We start from the raw sequence: 26,770 nt of genomic DNA on the forward strand, positions 1-26,770 counted from the left end.
TTAATTTTTATTATTTTGTGTATTGCTTGTTGGTTGGATCAGGTGAAGGTTATTCTTTTACTACTAGCTTGTGCTTGATTTTTTAATTCTTTTTTATTATGTTACTTAGTTGCTCTGATTTTGATTTGATAAGTATCTACAATCTTGAAAATTTTAATGTCTCTATTCATGGAAACTTTATAATATGTTTTTACTTTATAATATTTATTTTGAAGCATAAATTTACATGTTGTCAATTATTTATAAATTTTTAATATAGATCGAGTCATATGAGTCATTTGATAATTTATTAGTTCAACTTTTGACCACTAATCCAATATTCTAACCGAGTCACCTAATGATCAAGTCTGATAACATTGATTTCAATTCAATCAAAAGTAAAATATTAAAAGAGACAAAAAAAAATATAACAATAATTAAAATTCAGTATCACATGGAAATAATCAATTTATTGCTAGTAATAATTGGTTGATCATATGCTATATCAGATTATGCAAAGCAAAAAAAAAAAGCAATTGACAAAATTAAAGTGTCATAAAATAATATTTTGTTATTAAAATCACAACAAAATTCTCATAATTTGTTTTTTTATCTGATTATGCAAAGTAAAAAGCAATTGACAAAATTAATTAGTATCATAAAGCAATCATTTTGTTATTAAAATCACAACACAATTCTCATAATTTGTTTTTTATTTTGGCACAGAAAAACGAAGTCCTATTGGGAAGAATAAAAATAAAATCAGGCAAGCATAAAGGAAATAGAACTAAACATGAAACAAAATATTCGTATGTTTGGCTCCTGCTACTTGTTTCGCTTTGACATGCCACCAAACCAATTGTGAAAAGTTTGATTATGGTATATGCTCTAACAGCGAATCAACTTAACTTTGATTTCTGAAACTTGATTATGGTTTATGCCTCTTTCACTTTGAAAAATGTACAACACAACAAATCTATGCTCTATATTTAGAGTTGCAATTTCAAGGTCCAAATTCATGCACACTGCAACAAACATCTGCAACAATGTTATATCAAAATCACATTTTTCGCCCCAAGGAACTCAAGATTCTCTCACAACCCAATTGGAATCTATGTTCCAGGCTTGTTCAGATGCTTCTATGCTTCAACAAGTTAGACAGGTTCATACTCAGGTCATTGTTGGTGGCATGAGTGATATTTGCACACTGAGTTCAAATATTTTGGGACTGTATGTTCTTTGTGGTAGGATCAAGGATGCTGGAAACTTGTTTTTCAGGCTTGAATTGTGCTATGCTCTTCCTTGGAATAAGATGATAAGAGGGTTTTTCATGTTGGGGTGGTTTGATTTTGCCTTGTTGTTTTACTTCAAGATGTTGGGTAGTCAAGTTTCACCTGACAAATACACATTCCCTTATGTGATTAAAGCTTGTGGAGGTTTGAAAAATGTGTCGTTGTGTATGGTGGTTCATAATATGATTCGGTACATGGGGTTTCATATGGACTTGTTTGTTGGTAGTGCTTTGATCAAGTTGTATGCAGATAATGGTTATATTAATGATGCAAGGCTTGTGTTTGATGAATTGCCTCAGAGAGACAACATTTTGTGGAATGTCATGCTCAACGGTTACGTGAAATGTGGAGATTTTTACAATACAATAGAGACTTTTCGTGAAATGAGAACCTCTTTCTGTAAGCCTAGTTCGGTGACGTATACTTGTGTTTTGTCTATGTGTGCTACGAGAGGGAAATTTTGTGTTGGTACTCAGCTTCATGGTCTTGTTATTGGTAGTGGGTTTGAGTTTGATTCGCAAGTGGCAAACACGCTAGTTGCCATGTATTCGAAATGTGGGAACCTTTTTGATGCTCGCAAGTTATTTAATATAATGCCACAAACCGATACAGTGACATGGAATGGATTGATTGCTGGATATGTACAAAATGGATTTACAGATGAGGCTGCACCTTTGTTTAATGCAATGATCTCTGTTGGTGTCAAACCAGATTCGGTCACTTTTGCAAGTTTCCTTCCTTCTATCCTTAAATCTGGGAGTCTCAAACATTGTAAGGAAGTTCATAGTTACATAGTGCGACATAGGATACCTTTTGATGTCTATTTGAAGAGTGCTCTGATTGACATATACTTCAAGGGTGGAGATGTGAAGATGGCACGCAAGATTTTCCAGCAAAATACTTTGGTTGATGTTGCAGTTTGCACAGCTATGATCTCAGGTTATGTACTTAATGGGCTGAATATTGATGCTATAAACATTTTTAGGTGGTTAATTCAAGAGGGAATGGTGCCTAACTCCCTAACAATGGCTAGTGTTTTGCCAGCTTGTGCTGCTTTGGCAGCTCTGAAATTAGGGAAGGAATTGCATTGTGATATTCTAAAGAAACAACTGGGCAGTGTAGTTAATGTGGGATCTGCCATCACAGATATGTATGCAAAATGTGGAAGACTGGATCTTGCTTATGAATTTTTCAAAAGAATGTCCGAAAGAGATAGTGTTTGTTGGAACTCAATGATTTCAAGCTTCTCACAAAATGGGAAACCAGAAATGGCCATTGATCTTTTTCATCAAATGGGAATGAGTGGAGCCAAGTTTGATTCCGTGAGCCTATCATCTGCTCTCTCTGCTGCTGCCAATTCATCAGCACTCTATTATGGGAAAGAGATGCATGGCTATGTAATAAGAAATGCATTTTCTTGTGACACCTTTGTTGCAAGTGCACTGATAGATATGTACTCTAAATGTGGAAAATTAGCTTTGGCTCGGTGTGTGTTTGACTTGATGGATGGGAAGAATGAAGTTTCATGGAACAGCATCATTGCTGCCTATGGAAACCATGGTTACCCTAGAGAATGCCTTGATTTATTCCATGAGATGTTGGGAGCTAGGATTCGCCCCGATCATGTTACTTTTCTTGTTATAATATCTGCTTGTGGCCATGCAGGCCTAGTTGATGAAGGCACACACTATTTTCGTTGCATGACTGGAGAATATGGGATTTGTGCTAGGATGGAGCACTATGCATCCATGGTAGATTTGTATGGTCGTGCTGGTCGTTTGCATGAAGCATTTGATACCATAAAGAGCATGCCATTCACTCCAGATGCAGGTGTTTGGGGGACACTACTAGGAGCCTGTCGGCTTCATGGCAATGTCGAGTTGGCTAAACTAGCTTCAACACATCTTCTTGAATTGGACCCAAAAAATTCTGGATACTATGTATTGCTTTCAAATGTACATGCTGATGCTGGTGAATGGGCAAGTGTTCTTAAGGTAAGAAGTTTAATGAAGGAAAACAGAGTCCAGAAAATACCTGGATACAGCTGGATTGATGTCAATGGTGGAACCCATATGTTTTGTGCTGCTGATGGAAATCACCCGGAATCTGTTGAGATCTATTTGATTCTGAAGAGTCTCCTTCTTGAGTTGAGAAAACAGGGTTATGTTCCTCAACCTTACCTTCCACTACACCCTCAAATCATGGGCAAGAATTGAGTGGAGAAATATTGATTTCTTTCATATTCTCAGCAACAATCATGAAAAATATTTCTTGATGCAACCCATATCATTGTGAAATAACTTCTATCCGAACTAATAGGTATGCTTTCAATTATCACTTATGTTGATAATAATTAAGTTATTGTTCATCATATGGATTTTGTAGGAGTTATATATGATTCAAAAGTTATAATTCCGATAATATCATTTAAAAAGTTATATATGAGAACTGTCACTACGGTTGAGCTTCATGCATTTGCTAAATGAATTCAGTCATTCTTGGAACTCCTACATTCCTTCTTTATTATGAAATTCTCTATAATTTACACTTATGATTTGTAGAACCTAATTTTCTGTTTTTTGTTTTTGTTTATTCTTTTTTAATTATGCTTTTTTATTTTTATTTAATTTTTTTGGTTGAATTTATGCATTATGTACCTTTACCATTTTGTTTTTTCATACTTCTACTATTAGACAACAAACAAAATTTTTTGTTGTGTTCGAGTGTATGCACCTAGATTGATATGTAAGACTTGGAAATTTCGTTTCCTTTGGTTTGATTGTTGTATGTCGTTGCCATTATAATGAGTTGGGATAACAAATAGGTCAATTTCTCCAACAAACAAGTAATAAAAGGGATAATTAAACAACAAACAATTTAATTTTGCACCTAGATTGATATGTAAGACTTGGAAATTTCATTTCCTTTGGTTTGATTGTTGTATGTCGTTGCCATTATAATGACTTGGGATAACAAATAGGTCAATTTCTCCAACAAACAAGTAATAAAAGGGAGAATTAAACAACAAACAATTTAATTTTGGTTTTAGGTTGATGGATCACATTTTAAAACTTTTCTTATTGCTTCAATTTATCTCCCCTTTTTTTTTAATGAAAGAAGGAATTCATTAAGACAGAGAGAACATGTGATTAGCTTCAATTTGGTATAAAGTATATGGTCTGTTTAAGGGGAATTCCCTAATAAATGATATCTCAAACGATGGGGAGAGGAGATTACAGGGATATCCTATTTGACCTTAAACATCTGACTAGTTGCACTATATGTAGAGGGATTGAGAAGCTTCACTTCATTGATGTTTTTGCTTAATCCCTTTTTCATGGTAGAAGAATCCTTATCACCAATTTCTTCGTAATTTTCTTTTTTGTTTTAATGAATTCCTTCTAATATTTTTCCTTGTTTCATGGAGGAAATTGGAGATAAAGGACCCTCCATAATGAAACAAGTAACAATAAACAACAAATAAAAAGCAAAACATCAATGAAGTGATACTACTCAATCTCTTTGTATATCTACTAGGGAATGCTCCTCAAACAGACCACATACACCAAATTGAAGCTAATCACATAGTCTTGTGCCAAATATCTGCTGTGTCGAAGAAACATCCTTGAAAATATGGTTGTTACACAATATGTTTTTGATGCTGACAACTTAAGTCTTTATTTCAATGTACCTCTTGGATTCTTCTGGTTGAAGCTGATCATTCTTCTCTTCCGCAAGATTTCAGGATTTCTTCAATCTTCAGTAGTACGTTACCGCCTGTACAATTGGAAATTGATCTCTTTCCAATGAGTTGGTTACATCAAAATCATCCATGATTCTAAGGAAAAGCAAAAGTAAGATATGATAGAGCTGTTAATTTTACGTAAAAAAAATATTTTTGTTTAGTTCAATATAACAAGAAGCGTGATCTTTTTTCTTTAGTTGAAGTTATTTCTTATATTCTTTATGTCCATGGGAATTTCTATTTGCTTGTCTCAATTTTCTATAGTTTTGTGCTGGCTAGCTACATGTTATATTCAAGGTTTTGAAAGCTAAATTGATCCTTGAATTAATTGATTGATCATTAAATTGAAGGAACAGGTTCTTCAATGGTCATATGCATTAACTTATGATAGAGCTGTTAATTTTACGTAAAAAAAATATTTTTGTTTAGTTCAATATAACAAGAAGCGTGATCTTTTTTCTTTAGTTGAAGTTATTTCTTATATTCTTTATGTCCATGGGAATTTCTATTTGCTTGTCTCAATTTTCTATAGTTTTGTGCTGGCTAGCTACATGTTATATTCAAGGTTTTGAAAGCTAAATTGATCCTTGAATTAATTGATTGATCATTAAATTGAAGGAACAGGTTCTTCAATGGTCATATGCATTAACTTATTAATCTTGCAAGTATTGGAGGCTTAGTTGATATGGTCCATTCCAAGTGATTCCAAATATCACAGGTTGAATGACACAATCAGGCAAACGAAGTAGCTGAAGGAATTGCAGGTCAACAAGACAGAAACTTAACATTCTTTAGAAAAAGGTAATTAACAGATTAACCTCTCTGTTCCAATTTTTAGATCACTAGTTAGGATATTCTATATTGGACAACTTTAGTGGTTTCCACTTCTTAATGTTGTCAAAATAGAATAGCAGGAGTTCTTTTGCTATATAAAAAGAAAAACAGGAAGAAAAAAAAGGCTGGAGTTACTTAAAAAGCAAGAGTGGTGTGGTAGAGGTGTTATAAAAATGAGGTATCAAACTACTTTTATCTTATGTTGATTGCCTCAGCTTTGAACTTTCGTTGTTGTATATCTGTTTATTTGAATCTTGAAAATTAATGATATTTTCCATGAGATTGACAAAAAAAAGAAATTGTTGAAACTTGAAAGACAACTATACATGGATCCTTGAGGAAATAGGTTTGAAGAATTCAAAGCACAATGACACTGGTAGGGATCCTGATGTCAAATTTCAACTAGAACAGGAAGAGGTCAAACCTGGGAAAATACAGAAGATTAGTCAGAAAAATAAATTACCTTTGTCACATCGAGACATCTCGCAGTAAGCTATCAATTATGATGGCCATTTGGATGCTATGATCCATATTCAAAATATATTAAAGGAGCACCAGTAAAAGGCCCACTAAAAAGGGCATACTTAGAATGTCTGGTGGATATTCATATTATGATCGAGTAGACTTGAAAATATATGGAAAAATTAATATTATTTTTTTATGATAATTTTACTAGGTGGATACAATGTAGTCTATTTCTAATTATTAATGTAATTAAATTAAGAAAAATAAACTTTCAAAGTTGTTAAAAGGATTCACATAAAACCTTCACATTTATTTATCAATAACCAACATAATAATTGAAAATAAAACTTGAGAGTTTACAAATTGGTTTCAAAAGAAAAGGTATAACTTTAAATACATATAAAAATTTATCCTAGACTTCTTTGTCCCGATGTCACAATATCAGAGCACACCCACAACTCAACGGTTGGCATTCTAGGTGCCACTCAAAGTCGGATCTTCCTCACCTAAAACATCCACAAATCATATGGTGAGAAAAGAAAACATCTATATATATAGCACATGAGAAAACACAACATATTATCTCATTATAACTTAATATTCATAAATATTTCAACATATCGTGTTTCAATCAATCATGCATCGTCATCACGTCATAATTCTCAATCACACCAATCATCATAAATCTTGCACTTCAAACTATGTCAAGGTCACGATTCCCTTGTAGCATATCTAGCCCAAGGTCGTGCTCACCCTCGACATGTTATTCAAGGTCACGATACCCACGTAACAATCCAAGGTCGTGCTCATCCCTGATATAACACTGTGTCAAGGTCACGTTACCCCTAACTCAAGACCGTGCTCACCCCTGACATGTTAACCAAGGTCACAATACCCATGTAACAATCTCGGGCCGTGCTCACCCCTGGTCATAGGTGTGAAGAACCACAATCACATTTCATTCACATTCCACACAACATCTCATAGTTCAATTCCATACACACATCAGATAAATCGAAAATAATGGGTTTCATACACCTCAAGCAATTCACATCTAAATCATCAATTTTTATCAAGTAATATAATAATAACATTCATAAATTAATATAATAATAAATGGAATTATCAATTTAATAGAATTTTAACATAAACAATAGAACCCCCAATTGTTCCAAAACTTAGCTCACAAGCACTTTTCTACAATTTCGTTCTCTCTCCCAGATCATCATTCTTACAAATTATTAGCATATTTCTAATCTTCAATACATATACAGTCTAATAGGATCATCAATTTCTCAAACAGAAATAATTATTAAATTACCCCTAATCCTACGAGATTCCTCCTCTACCCAATTTTCTCATGTAACTCTACACATAAATAATTCCCCTTTCTCCCGTACCTTGATATGTAGAAGCTAAACGTACACAAGATCTGGTTGGTCTCCCTCGTTGGGTTCCCCTCGGTCTGAAGCAGAAAGTAGAGGGAAAGAAGAGAGAGCAGAAGAAAAGAAATCAGAAAATGAGAGGTTTGCCTATTGGGAGTGGTAGAGAGCTCAATTTATAGGTATCAGGCTATGCCGGAATTACCCGTTCCAAATCTGGAACAGCCCGTTCTGGACCCCTAAATCATGGGTAAAAAATACATCCAGAATGACTCGTTCTCAAACCAGAACGGCCCGTTCTGATTTGCATTTATTACTCACAACGACCATATTTTGGAAACGGCCCGTTCCAAGCTCGTTCCCATATAGGGTTATAGGCAGTTTTAATAGTCCGGAACAGCTCGTTCCAACTTCAAATGGCCCGTTTTGGGCTACTAACTCACATTCATTTTGGTAGTTTGGAACGGCCCGTTCCAATTCCGGAACGGTCCGTTCTGTAACGACCCGCCATGGCCGTCACACTACGAATAACACTACACACTACTGAAAAATATATACTAAAATAGTATAATAAAATATTTACAACACAAGTTGCTAATCAAGCAACCAACGACAACCAATTATATACAACAAAATATGCTACTATAAGGTAGCCTACAAAAAAAAATCCATCTCCAGGCACCTCCTGTGGCCTCTAGCAGCTATCTCCAGTCTATCCATGCCCTGCTCCCATACAACGTATGATCATCGTAGTCCAAACTACATGGAAACATGTAAGGGTAAGCTAGAGACAATAAACAACTCATAAATATCAAATATGCAACATAACAACTATAATCATCTTCACATCCGACACAGAAGACAAACAACACATATATTACACATCTTTCAACAACACATGTTTAAAACAGCTTACAACATAACAACACTATCATCATCCTTAATAGGGTCAACATACACACAATCACAGCTTAACAACATAACAACATAGATACAACTCTTATCAACAACAAATCAACTCATCAACAACTTATGCGTCGTTATGCATTTCAACTCGGAGATCTCCAATAACTGAGGTTGAGCAGTCTAGGTAGCATAAACCCTACCCAATCCAATGTTTGACCTATCTCAACCAGGTCAGGTATAGAACAATGTTAGGAACTCCGAAGAGAACCAGGTATAGACAACAATAGGTGATTGCTCATGTGTGCCACTTAGACTCGGAAGTCCAGTACTACTGTCAGGATAGAAGGGTTTGGGTATGAGCCTACCACGGCCTTGGCTGCATCACCAATCCACATATGGAGTTAGCCCACTCACTGTCCTTCTAGTACCAAACACCCTCCAGTACCTAGTCAAAGACTACATTTCTAACTAGATACATTACTCAAATTGGTCATTCAACCATGACATGGATCGACTATTTCCATGTCGCTCACATAGTACTAAAAGATTCAACTTTAAAACAACTTTCAACTTATCTCCTTAGTACTATGTATCTCAACATAGGACATATATCTTCACCATATGTCCCCAACTTTTCAAATTTACAACAATAGACAACTTTACAACTTTACAACAACAAACAACTTTATACTACTTCACAACAATAGGCATCTTTATATCAACTTGAATAGACAACTTGAGCAACTATAGTTCGGCCTGGCCCCTATACCATGGTCGCTTTGTACACGTGTGCCTCGACCTTTCCCACACACGGGATCAACTAAGTCCTAGAGGAGAACAACACAACGTCCACTCCAAGAGACAACTTCCCAAGGAGGGTTTTTCAACAAATTGGGCTCTCAGAGCACCACAACTATCTCAATCCACACAATAGGATGAGCAACTTCAAAAATATCTCCCCTAGTCCTAGTGATCACAACTCATCATCACAACTTAATCAGCTTAACAACTTAAATAACATACAACTTTTTAACTCATCATCTCAATCAACATTCAACTTGAACAACATAGTTTATCAGCATAACAACTCATCCACATTGTTTAACAACACATTTTAACAACACAACATCTCATTTTAACTTTAAACAGTAGAATCAACTCAATCATCATAAAATAATATATTTTTAACACATGGCACAACATACAACTTTATAACAACATACAACTTTTCTCTAACAACTTAACAATATTATCATCATGCACTTCACAACATATACATATCCACAGATAACATATAGCAACTTTATCAACTTAATTTTAACTAGCTTCAACAATATCATAGATCAACACACAACTTGTAAACAACTTCACAACTTAACTACAACATGCATCTCCAACAACATCATTAGTAAATATTTAATCATATATTAGCAACACACAATATTTTCATCACATAACACAACTCATACTAATCAACCTAAGTACCCAACTGAGTTCCCAACTCACATACAACCAACAACTTTACAATCTAGCTTCCCTTACCTGAAGATTGACTCAAAATAGCCAAGAAGCGGAATTCCCTTTCCGAAGCTCAACCCGTAACTTCAATCCACCCAAAGCAAGCTTCCTAGTCCGAATTTCAAGAAAAGACAGAAGGCATTAGTGATCTAGAGGAGAAAAGGAATCATACAGAGAAATTTGGGAGAGAAAGGAGCTCACAGACCCAGAGTCCTTCTTTCTAAAACTTCTCTCTAAAAACCTCATTTTCTCCTCAACCACCCAACTCTATTTATAGAAGTTCAGGAGTGGCCAGAACGGCCTGTTCCGAATCCGGAACGACGCGTTCTGTACCCCTTCATCATGTGTAAAAATTACATGCAGAACAGCCCGTTCTGAAACCAGAACGGCCCGTTTTGGGACTGAACCAGAACGGCCCGTTCTCCATCCAGAACGGCCCGTTCTCCATCCAGAACGGCCCGTACTCCCTCCAAAACGCCCCATACTCCATCTAGAACGGCCCGTACTCCATCCAGAACGGCCTGTTCTAGGGTTTGAAACACTCCATTCTCAATTACATTTTATAGGTCAATTCAGTAGTTTGGAACGGCCTGTTCCAGTTTGGAACGGCCCGTTCTAGTTTGGAACGGTCCGTTCTAGCTTGGGAACGGCTCGTTTTGGGCTATTGAATCACTCATATTGGGCTTTTGGGCCTTCTGAAATAACTTATTACGTTACACGTTCCAAGCTACTAAATCACCCCTATATATTTATAAAAATTACCAAAATACTCTCAATAAAATAAAATAAAAAATGAAATAAAAACTGGGGTGTTACACCCCCTTCATGTAGATGTGACGTGTGCATTAATGGTTTACCACAAAGACCGTATCTAAAAGAAGATGCAATTTATCTAAAGAGCAGGCACTAGCCAAAGCTTGAGATAGCAAGTTTGTTGCAAACAGGGTGTTGTTTTTATGCTTATATAATGCCCCCACTTTCTTATTTTTATTTGGGTTTGTTATGCTCTTTATCATCTCTAGCTAGTCTTATGGACAGGACTTATGTTTTATTATAAAATAGTTGATAACTTTTTAATTTGTACAAATGGATCCCAAAATCTTGGTGGCCCCAAACCTGTTTTTGAATTTGACTATAATAATTTAAAAAATATATATAAAATTATAGAAAGATCATGCCTTTGTTTTAGTTTTCAAAATTGTTATAAGCTGACAATATATATAGAGTTTATTATATTCTTTTAATATGTATAATAAACTGGCCAGAGTAAATTGTTTTTCTTTTATTTAATTTTTTTTAATATAATAATTTTATTTCTATTTTTCTATATGTTTGTCTAAATTTATTATTTTAAAAATAAGCAATTATCTATATTTTAAGAAATAAATAATAATTTTATAATCATTTTTTGAAAAGTTTAAATAAATTGTTCTTGTATCAGCATAGAGAATTACTAGGATCTGTTTAAATAAGAGAGCTTTTGAATTACTAGGATCTGTTTAATGGTGAGCAATTGTAATTACATACATAAGATGTGGAGTTTCAACATTAAAGTTATTATTGCTAAAAAGTGCATGAGTTAATTTTAGTTTAAAAAAAGCTTTTATACCATTATTCTTCTCACATCTACTTTATTCTCACTTTAGAAGAAAAAATATTAAGATATTAATTATTTATTATTCATTTAACTACTATAACTTCAAATCAAATCCTTTATTATTTTATATTTAATATGAGATCAGTAAAGGGGTGTATGAAAAGAAATGGAAAGAAAAAAAAAGTAGAATAAGATAATTTTTAGATTATTTTTTCTGTAAAAAATAATTATATATTAATGATTTAAAAAAACTATTTATATTTAAATTAGAACAATTATATTTAACGAGTTTAGGAAGTTTTTTTTTAATGAAAGTGTTTTTTAAGAGTTTCTTTTAATCACTTTTTTATTTATTTATCATTCTTATTTGTTAAATTTAATTTTAATATGTATTTAAAAAGTTTTCAAAGATTAAAAGAGTTGTATATAACAATATAAATTATTTATAATAAGTTTAAAATATAATTTATATATAGAAGATTTATTAATTATAAATTTGAATTGCATAAAATAAGTATTTATCCCTATGTTACACAAGCTAAATATTAATAATTATAAATTAACAAATTTAATAAATATTAATGTAAGCACCTTTGTATTATTAATATATTACCACCTTGGCTGATGTGGGGGTTTCACAGTTTTTTCTTTCTATTTTTTTTTTGCACAGATGTGCTTTTTCGTTTTTGCAATTTCTAGTTTTTTGTTTTGGTTTTTCCTGCATTTTCCATTTTTTTTTATTTCTTTAAATATGTTTTTATAAAAAAAAATAAAATGAAAATTTAGCCTATAAAATAAATTAACCTTGAATTAAATTGATTAATAAAATGAATTAAGATAATATTTTAATAATTAATATTTAATAAAAAATTAGCTCATAAACTGACAATAATAATTAAATTGATTACACCAGTCAGAAATGCATTACTGTGTCCGGAGTTTAAGCGTTCTTAAGTGTGTCTGTGCTCTTCCTCTGTTTTTGCTTCTTCTATCTTCGAAGAGTTCTCTTCCGCGCCTCTTTCATCTGTTTTTTCTTTCTTCGAAGTTCAAATGGCCTTCCAGAAACAACATTAAGACAACATAAAGAAGCCGAAGAACATGGACAAGTGTAAGTAGTGCTTTCGTTTGCTTTTCTTTTCTTTATCTTTTTTTGTCTATTAAATTGAGATACGATCATGATTGCTTTTCCTTCTGTGATTTTGAGTTGAACTCGATTCTTATTTCTATTTTTTATGATTCTTGTTTTCTTGTGTTTGGGGTGCAATGAGGCTGGAGTCCTTCTCTAATTTTGAATTGAACTTCATTCTTGTTTGTATGTATATGACTAACTACTTGCCCCTTTCCGATATTTTCTGTATGAAGGCTCTTAGATTTGGTTTAAAATAATCAAAGTTGTTGTAGTTAGTTGTCTGACTATTTCTAATCCCTTGCTTGCTGATGTGAATTTTGATGTATGCATCATGGATGATCTTCATTGTATCTAAAGTTCTCATTGGATCTAAACGTTGTTAATATTTAAAATATTTGAATGTGCAATCAAATATAAAATGACTTGATATTTTCAAAGATTAGGAAAGATTGTGTTGGTTATTGATTATTTTTTGTTAATTGATGTATTTATTACAATTTTATAGAAAATGTGATTATCTTAATTCTTGTTTAAATATTAATTTTTTTAAAAATTAATATTGGTTAAATTATTACTTCTATATTAAAATCAATTTATCTTAATTTAAATATTTTTATAAAAATAAAATAAAATTAAGAAGCTAGTCCATAAAATAAATTATGTATGGAGTAAGTTGATGTATAAAAGAAATTAAGATAATTTTTTAATAGTTGAATTTATTATTTATTAGTAAGTCTGGTGTTTCTTTGTAATTTATTGTTTTCTACTGCTTAAGTCTTTACATAATCAAGCGCTCAAAAAAATGAAGAGCTGAATTTTGTGTAAGTTTGGTGATTTCGAGACACGGATCTGAATTGTTTTTACCCTTGTTTATTCCCATGTTGTTTGTGTTTACTACAGAATTTCAATCATTTCCTTCATTCTGGAACCATAAAATGATTTTTCAAATAACATGTTTGCTGTATGCATGTGTTTTATTAATCAGGTCATTGTTGCCGCGATAGCTTTTGGAATGGGTATTAACAAATCAAAAATGTCAGAAGAATCATCCACTATGGTTGGCCACAAGTTTGTTTTTCAAGTACATTTCTCCTGCATTATTAATTATAGAGTTGAAGAAATCTTAAATAATTGGAAGCCTACTATCAAGGAGCTGGACGGGCCGGTCAAGATGGGAAATCAGCAGATTGCAATAAGTTTAACTATACTAGAATATAATTTTTACTTTGTGATGCACTTTTCCTTTGTTCTTCTCTCAGCTTTTTGGTTAGATTTTAAACTTATATTACTCCCTTGATTCACACAAGTAGTATGTTGCTTATTGTTCGTGTTACTTTTGCTTAGTCGGAAAAGTCAAGAGCCAGATGAAAGAAGCATATATCATGTCTGATTGTTTCAGATTTGCTTTTATAAATACATTTGTCTATTTTCTATTTTATTTATGAGTTAATCATCTGCTAGTGTAAAGTTTTTTACACTGACAACCAATCATATCTTTTTAAGTTGCTTATTTTATTATTATTTTATTAAATAAGCAACTGACATGACACTATTAAAAGATATGATTGGTTACCAGTGTAAAAAAACTTTACACTGACAATGTATAAATGATTAACTCTTTATTTATTAATACTTGCTTTTTGTTAGATTTTAAACTTATATTACCTCCTTGATTCACACAAGTAGTATGTTGCTTTTTTTTTTTATAGCACTATTTACATTTGCCCAACAACCAATTCTGTATGCAAACCTAGCAAGCAAGCCGTCACGTTTGCCTAGTCGGAAAAGTGAAGAGCCAAATGAAACAAGCATATATCATATTGTCTAATTGTTTCATATTTGCTTTTATAAATACGCCTGTCTATTTTTTGTTTTATTTAGTACATAATCTTAATGTATATTTTCAGATATGTAATGAATATTTCATGCTGTCGAACAAAGATGTTGAATACATTGGAGGGGATTTCAGTCATTGGAGATGTCTCTAGTATGTGAAGTTGTGTCTCAATGACTTGCTGTTTTATTATGTTTCAGCATCTATTAAGTGAAATGATATTCTAAAATAGAATAGCTTGTATTGAGTTACTTACCTTGATTATTGCATTAATATATTTGCTTCATATTGTATTTAATGGATTATCTTGTGACAACGTGGCTGTTTTTACTGGAAGTGAGTTAATATGTTTGAGTCATTTATTAATGCATGTCAGCCTTCATTTTGTAGCTTTCCTTAGGAACTCCCTTTCATGCAGCTGTCACTTGTGCATTAATGGTCTACCTCAAAGACTGTATCTAATAGAAGATGCAGTTGATCTAATGAGCAGGCAGAAGCGAAAGCTTAAGATGCAAAGAAGGCTTTTTTTTTTATGTTTATATAATGCCCCCTTTCTTCTTTTTATTTGTATTTGTTATGCTCATTTTAATCTCTAACTAGTCTTATGGACAGATGTTTTATATAAAATAGTTGATACCGTATTAATTTGGACAAATGTATCCAAAGCCTTGGTGGTCCCAGACAACATTATGGGAGGTGGAACACTCTTGATGTTTGTGATCGAGCAATGTTAGAGAGCTTACCATTGAGGTCTTTGAAGAGAACTGTGAGTGAGAAGATAAAAACCATAACACTATTACATATACGGATGATATTTACAAAGTAATATTTATTTTAATTTTAAGTTTTTCGATTGCAATAGAATTTCTATTAAAAATATCTTTATTTAAATAATTTTTTAAATTTAAATATTAGAGGATATATCAAAACAAACTACATCACTAAGTAAAAATATATATTTTTAAATCACATAATGAAAAATTACATGTTTCTATTTTTTTTTATCTATAAGATCTATGAAAAGATTATTTTGATAATTCTTAGAAATGTATTCATGTGTGTAATTAAAGTGAGAGATAATCCTTTGCCAAAAAGTTTAACCTTGTGTGACAAAAAATTAGTTTATGTTTTTTTATATTATTTTGTTATTTCTTTTTTCTTCTTTGTAATAGAGTATAGCTTGTAGATATTTTGAATGAGCTAGTTTGTGGGTCGGGTAAACTTGTTTGGTTACATATAGATTTAAATTTTAAATCTTGAACTTGAATTAAATTGACATGTTTAATCCAATATGATCTTTGAATAAATTATTTTTTTAAAAGAAAAACTTATAAAAAAGATCATGCATTATGTTTCTATTTTCAAAATTATTATAAGACGACAATATAGAGTTTATGATATTCTTTAAATATGTATCTTAAACTGGTCCAAAATATTATTTTTCTTTTTTATATATATATATTAATTGTTCATTTTTTTATTTAATTTTTAATAACAAATATTTTTCTATATGTTTTTCTAAATTGAGTACTTTAAAATATGCAATTTTCTATCTTTGAAGAAATAAATAATTATTTTATATTTTTTTTAATAGTTTAAATAAATTGTTATCGTATCACCTTATAGTACAAAGAATAATTAAATAAGAGAACTTCTAAATTGCTAAAATCAGTTTAATGGTAAGGGATCGAAATTATATATGTATAATTTGGAGTTTGAACCAGTGTTTTAAAACTCGGTTCGAACGGCCGGTTCGAACGGTTCGAACGGCCGGTTCGAACGGTTCGAACGACCGGTTCGAATAGTTCGAACCGATAGAACCGGAAACTGGTAGTTTGACTGTCCGAACCATTGATTAGACCAGATGTGCAACAAACTTGGTATGACTCAGTGTGACCCGGTTAAAATCTCGGTTGAACCATCCACTCGCGGGTTTCATGACCCAAACCGGGTCATCACTTTTTTTGAAAAAATAAAAATTAAACGACGTCGTTTTCTTAATTTGAAAATTTTAGAATAAAACCTTCGATTTTAAAATGTCCCTGCTGCACACTGCGCTTACACTTATTGTTTCCCAGACCCTAAGTTCCTTTTCAGATTTTGATTTTGAGACACAAAGTCACAAACCCAACCCCATTTTCACTAGTTGCAGTTGTAGAGAGCCAGAGACTTGTTGGGTTGTTCATTGTTGTGTAACTTGCGTTGCTAGCTTGCTAGGACACCGTATGCCATTCCGCTATCGCACCACCGCACCGTACCATCGTCGCACCATCACATTGCTGCACCGTTGCACAGCCGCACCACCGCACCGCATCATCACATCGCTGCACCGCCACTCCGTCACACCACTACACCGTCGCATCAAGTTATAAGATTCATTAATTGAGTTATTTGATTCAGGTTCATTGAGTTTATACAAAACAATGCACATCATATTATGAAAATCAACGAAATAATTTGTAAAATACTTATACTATTAATATTTTTTATTTTATTTTTATATATATATATATATATATATATTTTTTTTTTTATATATATATTTTTTAATCCCAAGCGTGTGGTTCAGCGGTAGGGGTTGATCCACGCTTAAGCAAGGTCAGGGGTTCGAATCCTGCCTTGTGTATGCAGCCGCGTTAAATCTTGGGGTCAGCTATCCCACTCTTTGAGGTGCCTCCAATGGATACTCCAGGGACGAACAAAAAAAAAATACTATTAATATTTTTTAATTAAATTTTAAAATGTGTTTGTAATTTTTTTTTGGAGTTTCTTTAAGTGATTTTTTTAAATAAATTTATAGGTATGAAATATATATAACATAAATATTTTTTTAATTTTTTTAATAGAATCCTGGGCATGCAGTTTAATAAGTGACCGACCGGTCTAATCTCTGACCTATTGACTTAGTACCTTCACTGGTTCAATGACCGGTTCGGTTTTTAAAACACTGGTTTGAACTATAAGATTATTATTGTAATTTTTATTGGTAAAAAAATATTGGAAAGCTTGTATGAAAACTAAGTACATGGATTAATTCTAACGTTAGAAAATTTTAATTTATTTTATACAATTATACTTCACAGATCTACTTTATCTTTTAGCAGAAAATATATTAAAATGTTAATTATTGATTATTCATTTAACAATTATAACTTTATATTAATTTAATTCTTGAAATCAAATCTTTTATTATTTTATTTAAAATGAGACCACTAAAGGGATGTATGAAAAGAAATGAAAAGAAAAAAAAATAGAATAAGGTAATTTTTAGACTATATTTTCAGTAAAAAATAATTATATATTAAAGATTTTAAAAACTTTTTATATATAAATTAGATAATTATATTAAACGAGTTTAGTAAGTCTTTTTTTATTGAAAACGTTTTTTAAGAGTCTCTTTAATCACTTTTTTTAATCAATTTTTATTTGTTAAATTTAATTTTAATATATATTTTAAAAAAAATTCAATGATTAATAGAGTTTTATATAACAATATAAATTATTTATAATAAATATAAAATATAATTTTTATAGAAAAATATTTATTATTTATAAATTTGAATTACATAAAATAAATATCATATCTATATTAAAATAAACAAAATTTTATAACAATTTAATATTTAAAACTTAAAGGATTATTTCGTTAAGTTGTAATTTTTGTTACCAATTTTTTTAGCAAAATATTTAATAGTGTTAACTTATTACTAATAAATGCGAAAAAACTGTTCGACAAAACAAGTCTATTTAGACCTTTTCTCTCTTCCACTGAAACGAACTCACAATCCGTTCCACTGCCGCGAGTTTATTCCTCACTCGCTGTCTCTAGCCCCCCCCCCCCCCCCCCCCCCTCTCCTCTCTCTTGCTCTCAATTTATAATATAGTGCGACTCTGTTTCACTCATCATTCGTTTGGGTTTTTCACTGTCAATCATGTTCGATCACTTTTCAGTTGTTGTTTGTCTTCGTTACTCACTAGGATTTTAAGCGTTCTGTAGTACCTCTTCCATGTCCTTCTTTTCTCTTTCTTTACCTTGTGATTACTTTTCCTTCTTTGATCTTGCTTTTCTCTTCTTTACCTTGTGATTGCTTTTCCTTCTTTGATTTTGAAGTTAACTCGATTCTTGTTTCTATGGTTTTTGATTCTCTCTGTTTTTTTTTTCTTCTGTTTGGAGTGCTATGAGAGACTGGATCCTTCGCTGTCCTCATTGCTGTTTTTGATTCCTCTTTCTGGGTCTAGGTTCTTTCTTGAACTTGCGTTTTCTTGTTTTTAAAACCGGTGTTTTTCTTTTTTTGGAGTGCTATGATGAGACTGGATCCTTCTCTGTCCTTATTGCTGTTTTTGATTCCTCTTTCTGGGTCTAGGTTCTTTCTTAAACTTGCGTTTTCTTGTTTTCAAAACCGGTGTTTTTCTTTTTTTGGAGTGCTATGATGAGACTGGATCCTTCGCTGTCCTTATTGCTGTTTTTGATTCCTCTTTCTCTTTCTGGGTCTTGGTTCTTTCTTGAACTTGCGTTTTCTTGTTTTCCAAACCGGTGTTTTTTTCATGTTTTTTTAAAATTTTTTATTTATTTATTTTGATTGCATGCATGAACAAGAATGATGATAGAGGATACTAATCCGCTGTATGCAAATTTCAATGGTCATGTTTCCGTTGTATTTCAGGTGTTGGGACTTGGGGCTGCTGGGCTAGGCTGGTGTGTGATCTTGCATCTCGACAAGAGGTACAAGAAGTGTGTTGTTTTTTCTTTGGTGAATTCAAGAATTGTTTTCTGTCACTTGGTAAGTGAGTAATTTGAAGTTAAATTTAATTTTGCAAAGTTTATGCTAGTATTAAAAGTTACTTAATTATATGAGAACCCATGACATTTTTGTTTTTCTGTAGGTTTAATTTAATCTATACTACTTTTTCTACAAAATGACCGGAGTGCACATTTCTGGGGATGATTTTAAGGTTGTGGTGGCAGTCTCTTTTGATATAATGGATTCACTTGTCTAAAACACTTACGGGGGTGTATTGGATTAGGATTTTAAAGGACTTTTTTAGTGGAAAAAAATCCTGCGGATTTTAAAAGACTTTGCAGGATTTTCACGACTTTTAAGATTTTGCAGGATTCTACAAGATTTAAAATTAGGATTTTAATGGATTCTACAAGACTTTTAAATCAGGATTTTAATGGATTCTGTGGGATTTTGTGGAGTTTTGACATTTGATAAGATTTAAAAAAAAATTCATACATTCAAATTTAAAAAGAGTCAAAGATAAAAATAATTAAAAAAGCAATAATGTCTAGATAAATAATAATAATAATTCTCCATAATATTCTATCATCTTTTTATAGTATCCACTATCAATTGTAACAATTCATCGGAATCCTCCTTGGTCCAAGCTTCATAGTTTTCTTTCTCTTTTCCTTTTTCTTTATTATTTCCATGTAAAATAATATATGTTGAAAACCAGTTATATAAATAATTATAGATAAGAGACAAAATCAATAAAATTATATTATTATTTTTAGAAGCACACCAATTATACAAGATCGAATATATCTTGGCTATCCAAATGGATCAAATATCTCAATCATTATAACAAAAATGTAAAAAAGAAAATATAGAAACAAAAGATAATTTTTTATATAAAAAAAATTAGTATATTCGATACTGAGAAAATATTTAGATATAGAGAATATATATATATATATATATATATATATATTAGTTATATATTATATGATAATTTTTAATGATATTTATAAATGTAAATTATTCTAACAAATATTTTAAAAATATTTTATTTTTTTAAAAATAAGCTAATAAAGGCATAAATTCTAAACCCTAAAAAATTAGATACTACAATGTCTTATGTTAATTTTCTTTTTTAAAAATATAAAAAAATCTTAATTTCACAATATAAAAATAAAAAAAAATCATAGTAAAAAAAATAAAATAATTGTTGAGTCATAAAAGGAGGGATAAGAGTAACAAATTCAAAGGAATGAGAGAGTTCATAGTTTTTATGCTGAGAGGGTTCTTCCCCCAACTAAGATCCATTTTCATCTCATTCTACTCACAGAAACCCTAACAAATTCATCTTATATATATATATATATATATATATATATATATATATATATATATATATATAGATTATGATATCAATTTCATCTTTCACCTTTTTCTTTCCTTGATGTGTGTTATAAAAAAATTACCACTAAAATTTCAAGCATTTTTTTTTTGTTATATAAAGGAACAAATTCAACTACATAAAATAAAATAAAGCAAGTCAATTAAAGAGAACAAATAGAAAAATAGAGCAACTCAATGACACTATCATTTACATATCAGAGTTTCACAAAATAGGAGAATGGGATGAGAGCGGTACTGCAATATTATATATGAGCAATGAATAATAGTATAATATTATTAGTAGAGAAAAAATAGAGAAGACAGGAGCATAGAAAAAAAAAAGATGAAAAACTCACTTGAAAATTATTGAAACACTTGAAAAATCACTTCAAACAATCCTTCAAAATCCGTTGGGTTTGGATGGGATTGTTTTATGATTCTGGTATTTATAGATAACACTAGAAAGTCCTTCAAAATCCCTCTCACACAACAATCCTTTAAAATCCTTATATTTTTGAATACCAATGGATTATTTTTAAGTTGTAAAAAATCTCAAACGAATACCAGTGGATTTTAATGGACTCTTTAAAAAATCTTGAAAATCCAGATTGAATACCACTGGATTGTTTTTAAGTGACATAAAATCCTGATTGAATACCAATGGACTTTTTTACTCAAAAAAAGTCTTTTAAAATCCTATGAAATCCTAAACCAATACACCCCCCTTAATATCTGTTTCCGAGTTCTCTTGTTTGTGTTGCGTCCTCTGTCCTCTGCTTCTTCTCTCTTCATAGTTCAAGAGCGAAGCAACTAAAGAAGCCGAAGGACAGGCAAAAGTACTAGTATAATCTCCCCTATACTAGGTAAACGCTTCTGTCTCTACGACCCTTGTGGTCATTGTCTTCTTCCTCTGCCAAGGCTGCAAAGGAAAGTCAAGAAAACATTGTTGAACAAATTAATTCTGCACCCCTTCTTGATTGAAATTGAAGAGCTATTTGATGTTTTTAAAGTTGCAATTTCTTTTTTTCCTCAAAACTCAAGAAAAGCCATTCTTGTTGAAATTCTTGAATGTCTATTTTATTTTTTCTTTGTTGAGTTGCTTTTTAACCACATTTATAAATACACTCTTCCTAGCTTTTGGTGTAATTGGGAAAATATGGTAAAATCATATTTCAAATATTTTTTTCTTTATTTATTTTTTATTTTCATTGTTGAAGTAGTTTTTTTTAGAGAAGTTGGTTTTTTTTTGTGTTTTTCCCCTTTATTTCAATCAGATGCAACAAACCGAAAATCTTTTTGTCATGTCGAAGAGATGCCAGAGGAAGAAGCAGTGGCATTGCAAGACGCCATCGGACAAGATTGCCTAAGGTTTTGTTCATATTTATTATTCCAATTTCTTTCACTTCTTATATATAATGATAATTATTTTATATTATGTTCTGTGAATTTATTATCTGTGGGTATAACCATAACCATAACAGCATACTTATATTTGATGTTAACAAGGTAAAAAGAGGGATAAAATGTCTATAATTTAAATCAGTTTTAACTTGATTATCGTTTCAAACTTGTTTTTGAAACTATTATAATTAAAATTTAGTTTTAAAATTGATTATAGTTTACAACTGGTTTACGAGTTGAAACATATTTAAAATTGTTGGTAACTTTGATATTCCTTGCAGCAGAAGCTCAATTTCAGACCAACTGATTTTTTTTTCCTGCCGGATCATGATTTTCATAAGCTAAGCTTTGGGTTTTGGTCTTTGTGATAGTAGCCCATCATTAGTTGTACAAACAAATTGTAACCCATTCGTTATTTCTTTTACACCTTTTTGCCATTGATTATTTTTGAAGTGTATGTGCGCATGTTGTTTGTGACTCTAGAACTTGATATCTTTTGTATTCTTTCACACTTTTTTCTTTTTGATTATCTTTAAAGTATGTGAGTTTGTGCCCTATCTCTTTTGTTTATGTCTATGCTCTATCTCTATGAGTGTTTTGTGTGTTTGTCTTTGTCTTTGTATGTTTATGTGTGTGCCTGCTTGTATGTCTTTGTGTGTTTGTGTCTTTATGTGTGTGCATATCTATGCCTTGTATTTGTGTTTGTGTGTATGCTATGTCTTCATCTCTTTGTTTATGTGTATGCTTGCTGTTTATGTTTGTCTGTGTGTCTCTTTACATGTGATGTGTTTGTGCCGGTGTCTATCTGTGCCTATGCCTTGTCTTTGTGTGATTTATCTTGGTCTCCGTGTTTGCCTTTATTTGTGTATGTGTGCTTTATCTGCCTGTTTTTGGATACAAGTTTGCATGTGTCTTTATCTCTGTGTTTGTATCTCTCTCCCTCCCTTTGAAATGCAAAATCACGAATCTTGATGCTATCTCTTTTGTGTATTGGTTTCCAAAATCTTAAGTGGTCAATTTGTAAAATTTTGTTTTATGTTCAGTTGACTTTTCTAATTTATCACATAAAAGTTTTAGTGCCTATACATGTCAGTGACTTTTCACTTGCATTACAAGTTTATTTGTAGTTTCCTTTTCAGTTGTCTATGATGAGACTACTATTAGTAAAAGGCCTTTAATTTAATTATTATTCTTTTAAGAAAGAATGCTCTATCATAAAATCCTGAAATTTGTCTCAATCACTGAACTCCAATTCTTTGGTCTTGTACTCTGGCTTATGTTTTAACATTATTATTATGGTTGACTTTGATAAATTGTGAGTTGTGACTACCATGAAAGGGTACTACACTCTTGATATTTCATGTATACGGACATTTTTTCTTTAAAAGTATTAAGTAAAAGTTTGGAACCATACTATTGCCACTTTTAAATTATTTATACCATTCAAGAGAAAAACTGTTTAGTAAATATAAAAAAAAAACCCTCTAATAGGTGCCACAGTGTTTACTTCAATTAAGGCATTATAATTCTGTCATTAGAATGGGCCTGTGTTAGTGTCATCTGCCAGTGTTTACTTTCAACTTCTAATTGATGGAGGTTTACACTTTACACTAGTCACCACACTAAATGTTATATAGTTGACTATCATGATACATATTAGGTTTTGGTAGTTGTTTTTTTTTTCGTTCATAAAACAAGAACAAGGCATTTTGCAGTAGTATTATAATCTTGCAATAAATAATGTCCTTACATTTTTCAGATTGAAACTCTTCTTAAAGGTAAAGCTTGCTCTGGAATAAAAGAAACTGCAACTAGTTTGACAAAACATCTTGCACAAAGAGCTCAGGAGACCTTTGAAGAATTTGAAGTGGAAATCGAGAAAGATGCTATAAAGACTGCAGTAACAGATGGAACTGTCCATCCTTTGACACGCTCTGTGATTAACTATGTGAGGTATTTTTTTGAGTAAGTTCAGTGTTTGAGTAAATTGAGTGTTGTCTGATCCCAATTTTGTAGCCATATCTTTTAACATTTTTTTGCAGTGTTCATTGATGAGATGACAAATTTGTTGGTCATTATTTATTATCATTCCTTACATGTTAAGATTTTTAAAATTTATTTTACAGTTCTGATTTATTCTGCTCATGGACATTTTAGTGCATTTCTTTGTTAGATATGCTGAGAGATTGACATGCCATGTTACATGTTTGGTCACTTAGTTTCTAGGTGTTTCTTTTGTAGGTTTATTGAAAGGATATCTTATTGATAGAATTAGTTCAGAATCTAAAGGAAAGAATTATTTTTTATTGATGAACCTGAAATACCAAATGTTGTGCCATTGTGGTAGCAGCCTTAGGATATAGGGTAGAACTAGAAAATAATGAGTGATTAGATCTGTCTTGAGCCTATCAAATATTTCCAACTATTTGAACTTGAGTTTTATTTTCCTTATTATAAAATGATGATGTCTATGAGGGAATTGTGCAATCCCATTCTTCTATTTTATTTATTTATATATAAGAGAAACTGTTTCTTAAAGTTCAGTTTTCATTCCCTTTGTAAGAAGGATAATGCTGTACTCTTCTCTAATATGCGTGTGGGTAATTTTTTTCAGGATCTTTATCGTAGATCTGATCTTCACATATTTGACCTGGTCAAAATTCTTTAAACTTTGCAGCTATCAATCCACTTTGATGCAGCTTTTTCTGGAATTTGAGAGTGGTGATGATTTTTCACAGCTAGCATATGTAACTGTGTGAATAATGCAAGCTTTGCAAACCAATATTCATTATATTGTAAGATGGGTTTGGAGGTATGTATTCGACATATTTTGGTTATGAATTTCTTTGAATCTCAATTTTTTTGCATGTTTTGGTGGTTGAAAGTCTTTTTTCCTCTTAACCCTCTTCTGTTCTAGGTCTGAGGCCAAGGATTTGCTGGGGGATGACTGAAGCCAACGACATAGGAGGATTGTTCAACAGCATGCAAATCAATAAAAAAGAAATGCTTGGGCAAAGGTCTTGTTCTAGTGACCTTGCTGACCATTACATGTCTTGCAGCTTTCTTAGATGTCACTTGGATAATGGTAAAATTTGTGTAGGCCCTCTAAAATTATCAAAATATATTTTGGTTATTAATTTGTTTAGATCACAATTTTTTACATGTTTTGGTGCTTGAAAGTCTTTTTTTCTTCTTAAGCCTCTTCTGTTCTTGGTCTGAGGCCAAGGATTTGCTAGGGGATGACTGAAGCCAAGGCCTGAAGCCAATGACATAGGAGGGTTGTTCAGCAGCATGCAAATCAATAAAAAAGAAATGTTTGGGCAAAGGTCTTCTTCTAGTGACCTTGCTGACCATTACATGTCTTGCAGCTTTCTTAGATGTCACATGGATAATGGTAAAATATGTTTAGCCCCTCTAAAATGATCAAAATTCGCTTTTAGTCTCTTTAATTATTTTTTCGTCCTATTTCAGTCCCCCAAATTTAAAAATGCATCATTTTAGTCCTCCAAGTACATTGGTAATGCTCAACTCAACAATGGTTTTAAGTAGCTATTTAAACTACTTTGAAGATAAAAAAACTCTGCATTCCAAAATTTCAGGGACTAAAATAAGATAATTTTAGAAGGACTAAAACTGAACTAGAAAAATTTTGGAAGGAATAGGAACAAAAACTTATTTTACCCTTTTGTTTTTGACAATGAAGGTGTTCTAGTAGATTGATTTGTTTTTTTCCTGATGTTTGGTTTCATGCGAATGCTCTATTTCTTCTTAACATTAATATTTGTTAAATTCGTCTATTTTTTTTAATTTTGATTCTTTTCTCAGCAGATTGATCAGTGCTTATCTATTTAGGGCCTTTGCCCATCAGGTGGCAGGAGTGATACTGGTTGCGGCGATGGTGGAACTTGAAGCAGTAGTGGTGCTTCATTTAGGACTGGTAGCCTTTCAGATGCTTCTTTATGAGTAATGTCTTTACTTGTTTTGACATGTCTACATGTATTATGTTATTAGGTTTAAGAAATTGAATGTTATGTTTGAGGAACTCCATTAGAGATAATCTCAGTGGACAGTTCCTGACATCGATCTGCAAGAGTCTCTCAGGCTTGTAGTTGCTGAAGTCTTGTTGGTAGCCTATAGATCGTTTGTCAATCGTTTTGGGTGGGTTCTCATTTTAATTTATGTCATTCCTATTTAATATGTAGGGGAATAATTGTATCCATGAATATGAAATGATGTCTTTTTCCCCATTGAAACAAAAATACATTTACTTATGTTTGCTTTTGATGCCTTGTGGTTTTTGTATGATTTATTAGTACCTTGCAATAAGTGCATAATTGGGAACCTACTGTGTCGCTGGCCTCTAGTGGAGACTGGGAAAAGAATCCTCAGAAATACATCAAATACACACCAGAAGATTTAGACCGAATGTTGGGTGAATATTTTGAAGGAAAAAACACGAGTGAAACAAGCGGTAAAATAATTGCTGATAACTTAAGATAGGTCTATTTTAAATTTAGCATGATGGTATTTGGCAGTTATTGGTTAATGCCTTTATTTTGGATT

General features: G+C 31.7%; 1 protein-coding gene across 36 annotated transcripts; it reads left to right on the forward strand.

The window, feature by feature from the left end:
- The first annotated feature begins 725 nt into the window (after positions 1-725).
- LOC109788676 (Tetratricopeptide repeat (TPR)-like superfamily protein) lies at positions 726-26,489 on the forward strand. 36 transcript variants are annotated; one of them, XM_083077421.1, is made up of 14 exons: positions 726-3,590; positions 5,010-5,125; positions 5,635-5,817; positions 5,923-6,028; positions 12,764-12,826; positions 13,833-13,904; positions 14,755-17,081; positions 19,346-19,462; positions 19,566-19,634; positions 22,081-22,174; positions 23,967-24,160; positions 24,885-25,019; positions 25,125-25,601; positions 26,036-26,489. In XM_083077421.1, exon 1 carries the CDS (start codon positions 938-940, stop codon positions 3,485-3,487), a length of 2,550 nt encoding a protein of 849 aa, XP_082933547.1. In that variant the 5' UTR covers positions 726-937; the 3' UTR covers positions 3,488-3,590; positions 5,010-5,125; positions 5,635-5,817; positions 5,923-6,028; positions 12,764-12,826; positions 13,833-13,904; positions 14,755-17,081; positions 19,346-19,462; positions 19,566-19,634; positions 22,081-22,174; positions 23,967-24,160; positions 24,885-25,019; positions 25,125-25,601; positions 26,036-26,489. The 36 variants fall into 36 exon arrangements, 30 of the variants coding, with proteins under 30 accessions (XP_082933547.1, XP_082933546.1, XP_082933562.1 ...); XM_083077420.1 differs by lacking the exon at positions 5,923-6,028 and having other exon boundaries at positions 12,632-12,826; positions 25,125-25,292; positions 25,406-25,601; XM_083077436.1 differs by lacking the exon at positions 5,923-6,028 and having other exon boundaries at positions 12,632-12,826; positions 25,125-25,292; positions 25,406-25,533.
- Positions 26,490-26,770: the final 281 nt, after the last annotated feature.

Source organism: Cajanus cajan, chromosome 6 (assembly GCF_000230855.2).
Source record: "Cajanus cajan strain Asha chromosome 6, NIPB_CcT2T_4, whole genome shotgun sequence".
NCBI lineage: Eukaryota > Viridiplantae > Streptophyta > Magnoliopsida > Fabales > Fabaceae > Cajanus > Cajanus cajan.

Excerpts from the sequence above, each read along its gene's own strand:
- LOC109788676 (XM_083077421.1), top strand. The coding sequence starts at position 938 with ATGTACAACACAACAAATCTATGCTCTATATTTAGAGTTGCAATTTCA.